The 17,931-nt window shown below is 39.5% G+C and overlaps 1 protein-coding gene across 24 annotated transcripts in view; it reads left to right on the forward strand.

Moving 5' to 3' along the window:
• NCOA2 (nuclear receptor coactivator 2) overlaps positions 1-17,931 on the forward strand; it is a 267,580-nt gene that overhangs the window by 160,828 nt on the left and 88,821 nt on the right. For 22 of the 24 annotated variants that reach the window (XM_070221446.1, XM_023648481.2, XM_070221452.1 and 19 more), the window contains 2 exons: positions 7,193-7,297; positions 10,304-10,476. In XM_070221446.1, coding sequence (XP_070077547.1) covers positions 7,212-7,297; positions 10,304-10,476 — 259 coding nt within the window. In that variant the 5' untranslated portion in view covers positions 7,193-7,211. Of the gene's footprint in view, positions 1-5,752; positions 5,842-6,472; positions 6,958-7,192; positions 7,298-10,303; positions 10,477-17,931 lie in introns of those variants that run through there. The other 2 variants (XM_005613070.4, XM_005613069.4) reach the window with 2 other exon arrangements.

The following is a 17,931-nucleotide window of genomic DNA, read 5'->3' on the forward strand; positions in this document are numbered from 1 at the left end:
GGAACTTCGCCTATGAGAACTCAGAAAGTAGAAACCTTCTTCTGTCACTGATGTCACACCAGGCGTTTCCCCCGGTGGCAATGATAGTTTAGCACAGCTCTCTGCTACTTACATATTCTGCACGTAATTTTGTTAAGATAAGACTTTAAGAGAGGATTTTTCCTTCTTTAAGAGAGCTGTAGATGACGGAAATGTTACCGCAAATTATTTGTGTACCCCGTGAACGTGAATTTAGCCCTTTCTTTCATTATTGCAGCATGTGTTAAAGAGCTCCCGCTGCCCGTTTGCAGCCTAATGTGTTTATTACCGTCTTCCCAATGGCATCTTGAAGTGTCTTCCAGCTAAAAAATTCATGAGGATTATTGGCTTTCAGTCAGAAAATGGAATATGTCTTCTAGTTACTGTCTAATATACCACTTTAAGGCCATTATACACAAGTAAATCTAAGAGCGGAGCGTATTGGAAAGGAAGGAATTTTTAGCTTAAACATTTGTTTCTACACTGTTATTATAACTGTTCCATGGAGTAAGAAACAGCATAAGAGAAGGTAGGTGCTGAAGCCATTTGACTTGGAGAAGAATACTTGTGGTTGTAGGATATGTTATTTTCTTTAATCCTGTATCCAGCTGCAAACTGTTAGTCTTATATTATGAAAAAATCGTATCCTAATAATAGTAGTTTGTGTTTGGCTTATTGCAGTTAATAAAAAAGTGAAGTGTACAGTAAGTTGCTCAAAAGTAGTGAAGTTAAGATGAGAATTTGGTTCCAAATAAGATGCCTTTTATTCTGCATTTATGTGGAGTAAATCTCCTAAAACTTTGCAACCTATTGTCACTATGTGACAATGTCACTAACTATTGTCACTGTGAATTAACGTGCAGTTTGGTAAGTCTGAGTCTGTAGATATGTACTGTAATGTGTGAGGTAAATGAAAATTTTATTGTGTGCAAAGCAAGAAGCAATATAGTGTTATGTAAAGATGAAGTGAAAAGTGTTCTTAGGATCTGCTCAAAAGAGTAATAACACTTTGGGGAAAATAATAGACCATTTTCCTAGCTAAAATGTATTTCTGAAATATTGTAGAGCATCCTCTCTCAGTATGTTGAATGCGTTAGTTGTGTGGCCCGTGGGAGGGGCCGTTTGGTGTTTCTGTGTGCTCTCATCCCTCCTTCAGAAATCGACACTTTGACTCGGGTTGCGTCACAGGTGGGCTGCTTCCTTGTGTGCTGGTTTCTATGAATCAACAATATATCCTTGCATAATCTGCGTCTTTAGTGCATAGAATATTTATTTAACTCTTGCTAAAAGTTGGGATCTTGCCAACATAATGTTTGCTTTGGGTGATTTTGTCCGGTTGGCACTGTTGGAAGGAGGTACTTCCCCTCCTCCGTCGATTGGATGTCTTTTCTGCTGTCTCGTCTTCCTGACTTCCAAACGGTGGCCCTTTCTCAGACACCCCCATCCTGAAAGCACAGCTTGTATATTTAAACATTAGATAGTGTGTTTTCTGAGGCTTATCAGAGTCTGGCCCAGAAATTTCGCTTTTGTAAAATAAAGGGATCCCTCCTGGATCACAGTGTACTTTGGGGGAGAAGTTGTTTCGAGTTTAGAATGAGCCAATGTTTTCACTTGTGATAAAGAAACAGTGAATGTGTGGTTAACTGTTGAGGCAGACTTCTGAGCGATGGCAGCCTCTAAAGATTACCCTTTCAGAATTAATTTGAGAATAAAAATGGAAAAGTGTTTAGGTGAAGATTTATTGTACATTTTTAAGACTCCCTATTTCTTAGATTTACAAAGTTTGTGAAGAACCAGACTACAGATTACGCAGTAATGTCATGTATCTCTTGTGAAGAGAGTTCAGAAAGATCTGGAAGGCCTTGGATACTCGAGAGGCCTTCTGGTCTCATGTCAAGAGCTAGATAATTTCTGAGGCAGCTCCTCCTTTTGCGGGCGTTGATAAGAGAAGTTGTTTCAACAGCTCTTTGTATGTTATTTCGTTATAAATTTCATCTCAAAGTAAGGAATTTCAGAGAGGGCCTAATTTTTTAAAAATACTTCTTGGAACCAGCAATAGAGATCTGATGTTTGATTGCTTATTATGTTTGGTTTTCAGCAACAGTATTATCCTTATTTATTCTTTAACAGAATTTGTTCAGCGTATAATAAATCTGACAGTTATAGGCCTCGTTTGGAAGATGGCCAGTACTGATAAAAGATAAAATGCACATTATCGTTTCCATGAATTCTGGAGGATGACGAACTAGCTTTCATGGTATGAGGTTGTGTTGGGAGCAACGGCTTTCTTACCTTATGTTATATTGATGAATTTCATGCAAGAAGAGTGCCCTTTTTAATAGTGTTGCGATTTAACATTTTATTTTACTTTCTGTCATTATGCTAAGGATTTAACTGTCATTGTTCTCCCCTCCCAGAATATTATTACTTTCAAGAAATAAAATATATTAATTCTCGTGGCCATAGCTGTCTCCTCTACTCTCTAGTTTATACAAGTTGATATCAGAGCGTGTAAGGCAGGACGTGCTGTCTCAGTGAAAGCAGGATTATTGTTTTGTTGTAGATAACAAGAATGGACAGATCGAAACATCTTTTCCACTCTTGTCCTTTTGCAAGCCCCCCAACGTCTGGTAGAAACTGGTTTGTTGTCAATGACTGTAATTACATCACAGACGACCCAAGAGGTTACTTGTGTCGTTTTCAGTTTTTGTGATTTACATTGAACACTTTCAGAATTGAGAAAATTTAAGACACTATTAGTTTAGGCCTGCCTACAAAATAAAATTTCTAAACCTTCACTGCTGCCCTTGAGTATTTTCCATCTCTTACCTTTTCATTGGAAATTAATTTTTAACTGTCATCTACAAAAATGCATTAAAACTCATCTTTCCACATAGTTTATTTTATTTTAGATGGTTTCTTTATGCCTAAGAGCATAGAAGAAGTCATAAATGTGTCTGTCCAAACGATCATTCTGTCTTTCTACCTCTGGTTTTTATCTGTGTCGCTTGAGTGGGGAAAAAAATTAACTCACCTAGCCCCACCACACGTTCCTGTGTGAAATTCCGGCACTTGCTGCCCGCCCAGCCTCACATAGGGTGTTAAGAATATCTGTCACAGTCATCTTGATTAGAGCACCACAGTTCTTCTCTTTGAGCACCTCATTAATGAAGTTCACTGTTATTTATTTGGTTCATCCACTGAAGAGCAGGGCATAAATCCAACGTGTCTGCTCTCAGATTACATCCACTGATGGCCCCTGCCTGTCACCACCTCCCCCACCCTACTGCATTCTCTGTTCCAATCCTAAATTTGCTCCCTTTCCTTTTTTTCATCTGAGACTGTCTTTTTTCCCCTGGTCTATGAGCAGTGTTTCCAACGGGGCATCCGCACCCCTGATGGCCGTGGCCGGCAGAGTGCATCCACCTGTGCTCAATCTGGCCGGTTACTGCAACTGCCCCTCCTTATGCTTCCTTTGGTGGTTTCAAGGTTGCTTGGCAATGTGTACCGGGCATACACGGTCCAGCAGAATTGCTCAGAAGAGAGGACCTATGGGGCAGACACAGAAAATAAGGAAGCAAGCATGTTCATAAAGCTGAAACTTTTAGATTTAGAAGAAATGTGTTTAAGGTGCCGTCACATAATAATAATAAAAGAGAAAATTGACACTTAAATAACTTACTTCAAGAGGAAATGAATGATATTTTAAAGCTACAGATAGAGTGGTCTGTGAGCCAGCCTTGCAGTCTGCTCAAATGGTTTGACTGTCCTCAGAGCAGAAAACGTTAGCTCCTTGCTTCACTCCTTATCGCCTTCTCGTCCCTCTGTTGAAGTGTGTCATTGCTCTCCCCCCGGCAGAGTTACAATTATTAGTATGTATATATTTTGGGAAATTTAAAGGTAGATGATGCTGATGCTATTAATATTATAATCCAAAAATTGAGTATATACGACTTTAAGTAAAACAGCCACTTTTTTAAGTTGTCTTTTGAAAAGCTTGCTGATTTTTATGATAGTACTATACTTTATAATATACATAGTGATACTTTTAGGGGAAAAAATAGCTATTTTCATCAACAAGGTTATCACACAGACCTACTATATAGGGCATTTTGTTGTATATTGAAGTTTATATTTTGATAATGAAAATTTCCTTAAGTTTTTATGATTTATGGAAAGCTGCTTCCAGGGTGAAAATCCCCTAGGTCGTTTGACGAAAGCTTACTTAGATCGGATGAGAAACATTTTTTCTTACATGCCTCTGAGTGAAACCGTGGGAATTGTGGTTCCAAGAGAAATCTTGACAGTGCCTGTTGGTGCGGTCTCATCTGAGAAGGGTCCTGGTGCTCAGGTGTCCGCATCACGCTGTCCTCCTGCAGTGCCCTGGCCCCTCTCCTGCTCTAATAACTCATCCGCCATCCCCAAGGCCCAGCTCAGGACCTTCTCTGTTCCAGCCGGCAGACGGGCACAGACCACTTGTGTGATACCTTCACCTGTTTTTACGTATTGAAGGTTTTCCTACATACAAATTGATCTTCCCTCTCACCCTGTCTTCTTGAGAGCCACAATCTTCCTGCTCCTCACGGCGCTGAGTGCCCGGCCTCTAGTGCCAGGCAGGCGCTCTGTGAATGAACAGGTGATGTTCAGATCGGGGGAGCAAAGAGGCCAGCATGGAAGCACATCCAGTCCAGAGCTTGCTGCTTCTCCCAGCTACCTATTACTGCGTGATTAGAGGAAGAATGCTTATTTGATGAGGAGAACCTTTGCCGCAACGCTTCAGTTAAGAGTAGGACTGTGTAAGCCTGTGTATGAATCCCAGTTCCGCCCTTTGCTGATCCGCTCAGCAGCCCTGTGCTGTAGGTGCTAATGATTATCCCCATTTTACAGAAGAGAGAATTGAGGCACAAAGGTCCCACAGCTAACCAGGTGGTGGAGCCTGGACATGGCTACTGGCCGTTAGCTTCTCTGCTCTATTGCCTTTCATAGTCTGGTTTTATTTTTTATTTTATTTTATTTTATTTGGTGAGGAAGATTGGTCCTGAGCTAACATCTGTTGCCAGTCTTCCTTTTTTTTCTTCTTCTTCTTCTCCCCAACCCCTCCCAGTACATAGTTGAAAACTCTAGTTGTAGGTGCTTCTGGTTGTGCTATGTGGGATGCTGCCTCAGGATTGCTTGATGAGTGGTGCCATGTCCATGTCCAGGATCCAAACCAGCAAAACCCTGGGCTACTGAAGCAGAGCACATGAACTTAACCACTCGGCCAACGGGCCAGCCCTGCCAATCGTCCTCTATTTTGTATGTGGGATGCCAGCACAGCATGGCTTGATGAGTGGTGTGTATGTCCACGTCCAGGATCCGAACCCCTGAACCCAGGGCCACCAGAGCAGAGCACGCAACCTTAACCACTATGCCACTGAGCTGGCCCCTCATAGTCTGTTTTTATGATTAAATTATGTCTGAATTGCTTGGTGCATAGTAAATGCTAAATGAATAGTAACTGAATACAGGTTATACTTATTATCAGCCCAAAAATGTGACCACAGTACAGGACCTTGGGACTTGGTTACATTGCTCCTACCAGCAGGACACTCAGGCATTAGCTTTCAGAACTGTCCCCTCCTGTGTGACTTCTTGAATAGAATGTGCAATTGGTGCAACCTCCCTCAACTGGTACAATGTTTCTTCATCCTACTTATGCATGACTCTTGAAAAAAAAAAGTAACTCCTCTGCCCTCTTGGATCAGAGTAGAGGCCAGAAGGAATGACTGTAGGGAGACTGAGCATTCCACATTACACCGAGGAAGCAGCTGTGCAGGTGGATGGGTATGTGACAGTGACACAGGGATCAGCCTTGGGGGTTTTCTTAGCCCCTTCCTCTTTGTCCTTGCTCTTGATGAACCTCTTGCTCTCTGGCGTCCTCCTTAAGTCCTCGACCTTCTATTGACTCGCCTTCCCTCTGATTTTTCCAATCTGTAAAGGAAGAAAAGCCACTATAGAAAGTAAAGGAGGGGGAAGGTGGTTTGAGAAGCCTGCGGAACAGAAGGAAGGGGAAGTAGCATAGAATTAGAGCTTTAGGAAAGGGTTTAAATGCTGACTTAAACTTTTTGGGCTGCATTTTTTTTTTCTTTTCCTCAGCGGTTATTAAACATCTTGAGTAATAACCATTTTCAGTTTCCTCAAGTCTTTGTTTGGTTCTTTTAGAACGTAAACCTCCATGACTCTTGTTCTTTGCATATTTAAGTATTATTTTGGCTATGCTACTGATGACCAATGTGATCACGCTGATTCTCTTATTATATGTCCTTTTATTTTCTTACTGAAAGTTGTCCAGCAAGGAGGAGCCAGTAACTGTCCTTCTCTGTTCAGGTCAACAGTGTTCCCTGACTTTTCAAGTGCACCTTAAGGCCTTTGGTGATAGCAGTTAGAATCGTCTGGGGGGTGGGGCAGGATGTGAGAGGAAACCGCCCTGTGTAGCATGAGGGGAGGTGTGCCCGGGGAGGCCAGCAGCCATGGAGAGAGGGCAGCTGGGGAGGAGCCTCAGGGCAGCTGCTGCTGGAGAGGAGGGCCCTGGAGACTCCACACGGAGGCAGGAGGACCCTGTGTTTGAGGGGCGTTCCTTACAGAGGGCTCATGCAGGGCGAGGACTGGGGGCTGGGACAAGGATGCCAGATCTACCTGGTCGGGTTGGGAAACATCAGCTTAGTGGCATGGCACTGCCTCTTCCTGGCTTGTCTGTCATGGGAGCTGTTGCAGCACAGACTTCGCATTGGCCAACCCCAAACAGAGACTGGGAGGAGCCCCTTACAACACCTGTAGTTTCCACATGGTGCAAGATCACTCCTGAAACTGGAGGCTGGCAGCAGAAACCCAGGCCAGCAGATTGTAGTTCTTGGTGCCGTTGAAATACAACTCCTGTTTAAAGAGTATGGGCCCAGTGAGGTAGGCTGGTTTGTTTTTTAAATGTTAATCTTTGCATTTGCTTAACCTTTAAGCAAGGTGGAAAAAAAAATGCAGCCTTTTCATTGGAAGTTATAAGTGCACATAATGAAAACAATGTGTTAATTACTGTTGTCAAATTTCTGATTGAAGTAGAAGTTCTTTCATTGTTGGTAAATTGATCAAACATGTTGTCATCAGCTCTTTTCACTTTTTTCCCCCCTGTTTTCTATTTTAGTTGCTGATATGTGTTCAAGATGAGTGGGATGGGAGAAAACACCTCTGACGCATCCAGGGCAGAGACAAGAAAGCGCAAGGAATGTCCTGACCAGCTTGGACCCAGGTTAGATTCTTGTGAGAAACAGAATCAGTATTGCCCATGAAAGCCACGTCCACTTCTTTGCCATTTTAGCATTGATTTTACACTGATTCAAAGATTGTGTGATTTTTCTCCTTAACCCTTCAACCTTGGATTACATATTAGTTAGCTTACATTTTGGATATGATAATCAGTTACAGATTTTATTATTCTTTACAAGAAGAGGAAAGCTACATACTTCTTCTGATGTCTCCTGTGTACTTGACTCTTAAAACCAGTTTATTCTATAATCTTCAGTTTCTCACATTTTCTTTTCTGTTGGATGATAGAATGTCATAAAGACAAGAAGATCGCATAGTAAAAAATTTGCTGTTAGTTTTATCCTGAGTTTTACACTTGTTTGGTTTTGGTTTTGGTTTTTATAATGAGCAAGACATCAAATGTTACATCCATTTGATTTTGAGTTGGTGATAAAGATTGTAGCTCTTCAGTGAATAAAACAAATAATTTTAAAGCAAGTTCCATGCTAAATATTATGGGTAGAAGTGCGAGTTGCTGTAACCTCCGTGTGGGGTAATTTAGCAGTGTCTATTAAAATCATACACGCAGACCCTCTTTGAACTAGCAGCTCCACTTCGAGGAATTTTTCAGCAATATACTTTCACCCGTGCAAAGTGATGTCTGTATGAGGTTACTTGTTGTAGCATTGTTTATAATTGCAACAGATTAGGAAAACCTAAATGTTTGTGGGGAACTGTTTAAACAGCTATGACACATCCATAGCCTAGAACACAATACAGCCATGAAAAAGAACGAGGACACTGTTTATGGATTGATATGGAAAAAATCTCTTAAGAATGTTGTTACAGAGAAAAGGCAAGGTTTAGAAAATGTTTATGCAGTTACTACCATTTATATAAAAGAGAGAGAAAGTAAGAACCTATATTTCTATTGTTTTAGGATAATTAAGAACCACTTGAGTCATTACCCGTTTTGAAGGATGAGAACGAGGCAAATAGGGAACAAACGCAGAAGAGAGACTTGACTCTTGATGATCTAAGTCATATAAATTATTTTAAAAGTTAGATAAAAACAACAAACTTCTATTAAATGGCTAGTAAAAAGGTCAGATGGGAAACCAGGGAAGAGGACTAGGAAAAGTCATTAAGAGAAGAAGAGAGGGAAAAAGAGCAAAAAGCCAATATTTTCTATTCCCTTTCCCCTTCCAGCTGCCAACAAAACAAACCTGTTAAATTGCCGCTGTCACCTTCCATCCCGAGCCCCCAGCTCCTGGGTGTTGCCTCTAGATTCCGTAGTACTTCCTGGCTGACCACAACCTTCTGTCTGTCCAACTGCCTTTGATGCTCAGGAGTCCTACTCAGGAGGCATTTTTGTCAAACGGAAGCTGTTCAGTGGAGAGGCTGCCCTCTTACCTGGCATCATGCTGGTGCCTGGTGGGGTGGGCACGTCCCCGAGCCCTCTCCTGGTGCTCTCAGGTCTCTGTGACGCAGCTCCCCTTTCTCACCTATTAGTCATTTATTTATTGTTGGAGGAGTGAGAGAGGGAGGTGGAGGGGGTAGGGGTCCACAAGGGGATCTTGGCTCTTCCACAAATTGCAGCCACTCCCTCTTTTCCCTGCTCTTAAAAAAGTAGAAGCGAGGGCTACAAATGAGACTTAGGAAAACCAAATGCTGGTGACTGTGTTACCAGTAACTCACTGGGTGATCTTGGACAAATCATGTAACCACTATAAAATGGAGAAATTGTGTCCCATCTTAGGTTTATTAGTTTATGAAAATACAGCTCGTATTTAGAGGCAATATCTGGAAGTCTGTGACAGATTACAAAATTTTATAAATTGGTATTATACGCAAATATGTTAAAAATACAGAAAGTTGCTACGTTAAACAACTTGCTTTCTTATTTATTGTATTGTTTGAATGTCATTTAATGGGCCCTCTATTGAGGAAAAAAATTGTACACTGTTATTATCAAAGGGAACTTTTGAGTTTGCTGTTTTATCAAATTCACATGCAAAGATCTTGGCAATTTTTATTTTTCCCTCCCTTCCATTAACTTTTTAAAACTTCAGCTGGACTTGGACCGCTTGTTTATATCTTGCATGTCGTTCAGCCTGGACAGTTAACAAATAGCCCGGGTCAGTTTCGCTTTTGTTTCCAGCTGTGCTGTGGTTTTTTGCATTGTCTAAAAAGGCTATTAGGTTTGATTACTAACATCCTAAAGAAGTCTATGAAATTATAAAGATTTATTTTTATTATTTTTTGTGCACTGCCAAAAATCATTGAAATTTATTTTTTCCTGTTATAACCAGGTTAACTTCCCTTTCTTCTTTTACTAATCTGGAATAAAATTTTAAAGTTTTATAAAGGTAACCTCCCTTACTTTTCTAAAACATGCCTTTGTTTATTCAATAAATTTGATGCCCTTATGTTAAGCGAAATAAGTCAGTCAGAGAAAGACGATCTCTATATGACTCCACTCATAGGTGGAAATTAGTATATTGAGAAGGAGATCTGATCGGTGGTTACCAGGGAAAAGGGGGGGTGGGGGGAGGGTACGGAGGGGGAAGTGGTGTACCCACAACATGACTAACAAAAATGTACAACTGAAATCTCGCAAGCTTGTAATCTATCATAACATTAATAAAAAAATAAAAAATAAAAAAAAAATAAAAAAAATAAAAATAAAAAAATAAATTTGATGCCCACTTGTCCCAAGCATTGTATTAAGCACAGTGGCGATCCTTGGCATTGTGAAGCTTATAGTCCAGTGGGAGACATGAAGCACATTGAAGAAATGATTATGCAAGTAAATATATAATTAAGAACTGGGGTAAGTTTGATTTCAAAAGAACATGCAACATTTGGGGCATATTCAGTTTTTTGCCCCCAAAGTCCTTCCGTGTTTCCATAAATTGCTGTCATAGTATCAGAACTTGTTTCGCATACTTGTCTTTTTCATAATAGCTCTTTTTCAAATTCATAATAAAAACATGTTTCTTCTTTTTAGCCCCAAGAGGAGCACTGAGAAACGTAATCGTGAACAGGAAAATAAATATATTGAAGAACTTGCAGAGCTGATTTTTGCAAATTTTAATGATATAGACAACTTTAACTTCAAACCTGACAAATGTGCAATCTTAAAAGAAACTGTGAAGCAAATTCGTCAGATCAAAGAACAAGGTAAGAGGACTGAATTAATATTTTGGAGAGTTTAGTTGGCTTCTGTTTTTCCATGTGTGAGAAGTCTCTTCAGAGTGCCTTTAATCCATTTCTTATGCTTAAATTATTGATGAGGAAATGATGTCACAGTGCAAGATGAATGCAAGTATCACTTGCAGTGGTGTATAAATAGGCTCTCTGTAAAATTCAACCATTCCTAAAGACAGAGGAGATGGAGGTGAGGCAGGGGGATGCCACTTTTTATCTAGTAAAACTCAGTTAGGTGCACACCGATTCTCCCCTTCCCTCAGAATTTTCATAGTTTGCACTGCAAGTGATTGTCACAATTTGCAAGTGAGGAGCCAGCTGAAGATGGAAACCAGAAATGAGGAAGGGAACCACCTTCTGTTTCAGCTAGTCAGCATATCTGATTAAGTCAGAGCCTCAACTGGCCACGCCACTAAATTAGAGTTTCATATCCTGAATGACAAGAGATTTGAAAAGCTCAAACCTCCAGTCAGAATCCTCTTGTGAAGCTGAGACCCAGACATGGCAGCTTTCTTCCTGGGGTTTTCTTTTTTTCTGAGATCATTTTCTGCCTCTCTTCTTTGATATTTTTGCCTACAGAAAGAAATTAAGAAAATAATATTTTAAAAAACACATTGGACTTTGTGGTGCCAAAAATAATCTGTATTAGGCAAGTACGAACAGTGTCTTGGTGCTCAGGGCCAACATATGCTCTTGAAGTATTCAAAAACTGCTTTCCTGCAGGGCAAGGAAGATTGTTATCTCTTGTAATCTCCTCTTGAATGTATCCTCTTATACTTCATGATTTTGTCTACCTTTTATATAATATTCAAAAGAGACGGATTTTAGAAAAATAATGTCTTTGTCTCTGTAGGATGCGAGACTGAAACTTCACCTGCTCCCTTCTATCATAAAATCCTAGCTACCTATTTGCATATTATCATCATAGCATTTTCCATTTTTCATACATATAATATTGATCCAAGTTTTATATAAAACGATTTTATAAATATAGTTCTGTCTTATAAGAATGTAAAAATACACACATAGTATATACAACATGGTTTCTAATACCAGACCAGTCTGAAAAATCAGTCCTATTTCCTGGTTTCTCCATCAAAATCATATCATAACATTGAACATTCAAGGAGTTTCTCCCTCCATGCCTGTCTCAGTCTGCCTTCATCTCTTTCCTCTTCCGTCTTTTCCCTTTGAGATTCACTAGTGATCAAAACTCAGTTTAATCTCGCTTTTGTATCTTCTTCATTTTTTGGTATCAGCAAATGGATAAATGTTATTCCTAGAACTCAGGAGAAATCACCGGTTCTGGTTTTCCAGTGCCTCTCGTTGCTGATAGCACTGCAGGGGAGAAATCATTATGCTTCTTGCTTCAGGTTTCTAAAGATTTTGAAGGATTCAATTTTGTGAACATGGCATGTTAGGTAGTACTTTTTAAAACAGTTCCTTTTTTTTTTTTTGCTATCAAGGTCTTGCACAAGGTTTTAAAAGTTTTGCAAAACCTTGTTAATTCCCCCTTCAAACCATAAAACACGTTAAGATGTGTCCTGCTGGGACTCTGCCATCCTTTCACTGTAGGCTTAATCATAAGGCCGCATGCCACAGCCACCCAGGGAGCAGCAACAGTAAACACCCTGTCACGGCTTAGTCTTATAATAACGTTCCTATTAATGGGAAAAGTAGGGTGTTTTGCAACGGGAAGCAGAAGTTAACGACCAAATAAAAACTACAAATATACTTATAAGTTCTCAACTAATCTGATATTTTAAGAATATGACTTGTTTAATAAATTGTTTTTTAGAAAGAGCAGGGACTTTAGAATCAAATCAGACGGAAGGTAGATATGAATCCTTGTTCTCCCATTTACAAGCTTTTGGAACCTGAGTGAATTATGTTATCTCTCTGAGACTCAATTTCCTCATATAGAATTTAGCAATCACAACATGTAGGTTACATGGTTGTTGAAGAAATTATGAGCGATGTAAACGTCCTCAGCAAGTACACTCATGTGCCGCGGAAGGACATTTCTGTCAGAGACGGACCACATACGTGACGGTGGTCCCATACAATTATTACCATAAAACCCAGGTTGGTAGTAGGCTATACCATCTAGGTGTGTGTAAGTGCACTCTGATGTTCTCATGACAACAAACTCGCTTAATGACGCATTTCTCAGAATGTATCCCCGTCATTAAGTGACACATGACTGTACCCATCACAGTAAATGTTTAGTAGGTATTCAGTAAAAGCCGAAAGACACCCTCTTTTCTTCACCTATGGTAAGATCTTCAGACAGTGAGCTCTTCCTTCAGACAGAAAGTGGAGGCAAAAAGGTGGGGGAGTGGTGGTGAATATCCCCCCCAACAGAGTCATTTGAAGAAAGTCAAATTTTTCAGGTGCCAGAGAACTGTGCATAGCCCATGTGTTCCGCTCCACTGAGAGCTGTTTGGGCCAGCTTGGTAGCTCTCAGCCACTGACAACCAGCTAAGGTTCAAGAGCACCCCATAAGTCAGACCTGGCCTCTTCTCTCTCTCTGTGTGCCCGCCCACCCAACCGATGCCCCTGTCAATCAGTATAAATAAAATCCAACCACCATCTTTGCAGTGTTATTCAAACCTATTTGAATTTCAGCCGCAGGTGTCTGCCTGAATAAAATCATAACTTTCGCTCAAGTCTACTCTGTTATCAGCTGCTCCTCAAGTTCCCATACCCTTCATAAATAAAGGGAGAAAAGGAAGGATTTATTTTTTTTAAAGCTTGGCCCTGAGTTAACATCAGTTGCCAGCCTTCTTTTTTTCTTCTTCTTTTTCTCCCCAAAGCCCCCCAGTACATAGCTGTGTATACTAGTTGTGACATTTGGGCTCGCACCTCAGCATGGCTTGATGAGCAGTGCTAGGTCCACACCCAGGATCTGAACCTGAGAAACACTGGGCCGCTGAAGCGGAGCGTGCGAACTTAACCACTCACCCACGGGGCTGGCCCCAAAAGGATATTTTTAAATGGCCTAAAGGATGGCAATTTGGTGGAGGAATACCAGCTCTTTAAATAAATAAGCCTTGTCTTGTGTGTAGCGCTTTATGAGACACCTGTTTGGTAGATGCTAGCCCTCCAAGAGCATCCCCGTTGCCGTCGTCCTTGTCGAAGCAGAGCAAGTATACACAGCATCTGCACTTAAACCGCTACCAGCCTTTTGATATTGAAGTATGATGTTTCTTCCCATTTGGCGTGATGCTGATAAATGTTTAAAACTTCTGGCTTCTATAACTTACAAACAGTAGTCATAAATAGTAAATAACCTTTTTTCCTAATTGAGAGGGCTAATATTGCTTCTATTCCAGAAGAATAATAAGCAGTATGAAACATATAAATGATTTAATTTTGGATTACTGTGTTCAATTTCACACTCCTGAACTGGAAACTTAAATAAAAATTTCTGTGGAAGATACTTGGTGATTTCTATGCTCTTGAAAAATGAAATTGAAGTATAAAGTGACTGAAACATTGAGGGGAGTTCCACAAAAATAATGCGTTACTATTGCCCTGTTTAAATAGCTCTTCTGTTATCCCAATGTAGCCACACCTTTTGTTGTTTCTTCTAAAATAATAATTTAAAATGACTTTTATTATTTGGAAAACATTTGCCACTTCATTTAAAGCGACTTTACTGCAGTGTCCTTGAATACATGATTATTTATCAGTTGGTAGTGAATTGGTTTCAACCCTTTGTTATTATTTTTCTAAAAGTAGTTTTGTGAGTGACTAGGAATAAGAATGAAAAGGTCTATCGGTATTGGTACAAGCTAGATTTGAGGAAAGATTCCTTATTGGATCAGACAACCTCAAAGATCATTTTAGTTTCTTGTCATGATTATCCTAATGATAGAATTTTGATTGTAGTGGCAGTATGAGAACATTGGAACTTCAGGTTGCTTCACATATATATGAATTTCTTCTAATATTGAGGATTGCATCGAAAAATAAGGAAGTATTTTAAGAGAGGGTGATGGGCAGTGGTGTGCTCGAGTCAACTCATATAAACCAATGAGAGCCAATTGTTGAATTTCAAGAATTTTATAAGCCTATTGATAAGTACAGCCATTCTTAAATATTATATAGACTTATAATTAAGTTATATAAAAACAAAGGTGAGGAAGACTAAAACTCATCATTTCCTAATTATTTTACTGCATTTTACCATTGCTGTGTTCTCGAGGCTCTTTGTGTCTTATATCTGTCTACATGATAGAAATACTATGCAGTGGTGGCTACCACATCTCTTCCTAAGTTCACATTCAACAATGTTACATGGAAATCAGCCATGGTGAGAATATTCACACCATGGAAATCTGAAAATTAGTACACTCTACAAATAAAGGTTTGATTTGTTGTTTTGTTAGCTGTCACTCTAGACTTAAGTAATGGAGAAAATGTTAATAATTAACATCTAACACAAAATATCCAATTCAGCAAAAAAGTCACTCACAGATTTATGAACAATTGAATTTCTGCATACAACATCATCATATATTTTCATTATTTCACTTTTGTCTTATTCATTAGCCTAAATAAAAATTTCAATCAACATTCATGTTGGAACTATATATTCTTTCGTCAGTTGTGATCAGAGGTTGGCAACAATACAAGAGTTTGGCAAAAATCAACAGAAACATTCTATGAGCATCAATTAGCTATATGAAATTTACAGTAAAGAGTGTTGTCCTATCATCATTTGTAAATTAATTATATACTACACATCTTTTTATACTAGTAAAATTTGTAATAAACATTGTGATGCTTACTGTTCTTCTCTCAAAGAGCTGGTTTTTAAGCATTTCCCAGTATACCATTGGTGGGCATGGGGTGGGCAGGTTTTATTGTAAATGTAGGTGATTCAAATTCATAAACTAATTTTTTAAAAATTCAAGGAAATAGTCATAGAAACAACCTAATTCTAGCACATGAAAGTAAAATGTAGAAACTATTAAAATTATGTTTTTCCTTCCCTTTTTTCCCCCTATATTAAATGCATGAAGTTCCTCTGATGGAAATTCAGTTATTCAAAGCTGAAGCCTAGGCATGAACTAATAGCTGTCACCAAGCGAAGTGCGCGGAAGGACTCTGATATCAGCCCCTTCCAGGGGCAGGATCTTTGTACATCAGGCTTTGGAGGTGATGCTTCCAGGCCTTTTTGTGTTCCGCGTGATGAAACCTCAGGGTGGTGGCAGAGTCATCCATCAGACACACTGGAAAGGGTAGTTAGTTAGTGAACTCAGCGTCTTTTGGGCCTGCCCTTGTAGTTAGTTTCATACTGAAGATAGTGTTTTGGATGGCCAGTCAAATATTTATGATAGGACAAACTCCTGATTATTTGGAGAATGAATGGGAGGTCAATGACATATGTATTCTAACTTTTTTTAAAAAAAACAGTGATCCCTTATATACTACATATAGTTTGAATTTCAGATGCCAACTTCTTTTTTATCCTATTTTCTTCTAAAGCTGCTGATGATAATTAAATGGCTAAAGCAAGACAGCCAGGTATATAAATGAGCCAACAGACCAGACTGTGTAATAGGCTGGTGCAAACCCCACACTCAGTTGGCGGGATATATTAAAGTAATCAATATATATGAATTCATGAAGAGCATGAGCTTGATTTAAAATCAGATGAACCCAGTGTCTGTCTTCCAAGTTTCTTAACATCTCGGGCCTTTACTTCCTTATCTGTAAAAAGGGGATGATAATATCACTCCATAAAGTTCTTGTGAAGACTATGTTCGATGATGTTTATAAAGGGTTTAATCTAGTACTTGGCACATAAAAAGACTTACTAAACAGTAGTTATTACTCTTGTTATCATTGTTTCTGACATCTGTACTTAGAGCCATCATCCAAATAAATCTAGGTTTCTTCCTAAGGATTCAATATTGATAAGGAAACAAGTCGTTTTCAAATATTTTCTCTGTTAAAATTTTAAGCCTTAATTTTCTTATAATGTTGGTTCTTTTTATTTTAATACAGAAATTAGTAAATAGAGCTATCAAAACTTGCGTCAGAGACAGAAGTCAGAAAAGTGGTGCCTGGTATGACACTGTCTGCACCCCTCCCTCCAGCTCTCACTCCTGCTGGACATTGTCGGCTCCTGCTTGTCCTTGTTACCTGAGTGACATTTTCAAGGATCTGGCTTTAAGGAGAGCTAAAGAGGGCAAGAGTTTTGGCAATTTTCATTTCATCCTTATTTCCTTCAACACAAGAATGGATCTGGTCCTTGCTTACTCCTGAAGATCTGAGGATGTTATCGGTTTCCATGCTTCAAGAAATATATCAAATTTTATTCCCCTGTTGGATAATATCACCTGTGGTCGGCAATATGTCCTTAATCTTCCAGTTTTTAATGAAGATAAAATATTTTTCTGCTGATTTGCATATAATTCACTTTCATATTTTTATGTGGATTAGTGTCTCATATTATTAATGAAATCCTTTAAATTAGTGAGCAGAGGTGGAATTCCTGCTCTTGTTTTCTCCTAGGATCCCCTTATTATTATTATTTTTTTCTTAAGTATTTGAAGGGTTTTTTTGTTTAACATCTTTCAGATGAAGAGGATTTAAATAATTTAATGTGCCCTAATGCTTTAGGATTTTAACAATTTATGACATGAGCTCTCATTTCAAGACTTAAACTGGCTTCCACACACTAATAGAAAGTGTGCATCTCTTGTTTTCTTGATCGCCTTGAACTGTTAGGAAAAGAAATTACTTCTGATACCCACTGTCTGTATTGATTTCATTCAAGAGCACACATTCATTCATTCATTTTTTTATTGAGTATATACTATATGTGAGATATATTGTTATTCATTAAGGGGGAATCTAATAGTCAATAAGTACACGGTTCTTCTGCTTGGTGCTTTCACTCATCTGGGGGGAAAATGGCTTGTAAACGACAAGCTGTGGAACTGTAGGGGACAGTGGGAATAAGTGTGATTAAAGACACTGGTGTGGCCTTCGAGGAGGACAATAAATTTGCACTGGGCCTTGCTGTAAGAGTAAGATGTTGAGAGGTGAGAGAGCGGAGGGTGTGGGAGGGGGAGAGGCACAGGAGCCCTCAAAGGCCTACCCTGACTGTAGCATACCAGTCTTCTGCGATCTGTCCCCAGTCCTGCCATTTTCTCCCTGCCTCCAGCCCACAAACTCCTTGAACGTGCATCGCCTTCCCCACAGCATACACTGCACAGGCCCACTGACACGTGCTCAGTTTCTTGCCTCTCTCTTCTGCCTTGGACGCTTCTCTCCTCTTCCCCCTCAGCTGGTTCGCAACTACTCCCCTGTAAGATGCCACTGGGCTGGAGTATGACAACTGTTTTGGGGTTTGTAGAGCACAGTCAGAGGGAATCTAGGCTGGATGATAATAGAACGTCTAATGGCAAG

Source organism: Equus caballus, chromosome 9 (genome assembly GCF_041296265.1).
Source record: "Equus caballus isolate H_3958 breed thoroughbred chromosome 9, TB-T2T, whole genome shotgun sequence".
Taxonomy (NCBI): Eukaryota; Metazoa; Chordata; class Mammalia; order Perissodactyla; family Equidae; genus Equus; species Equus caballus.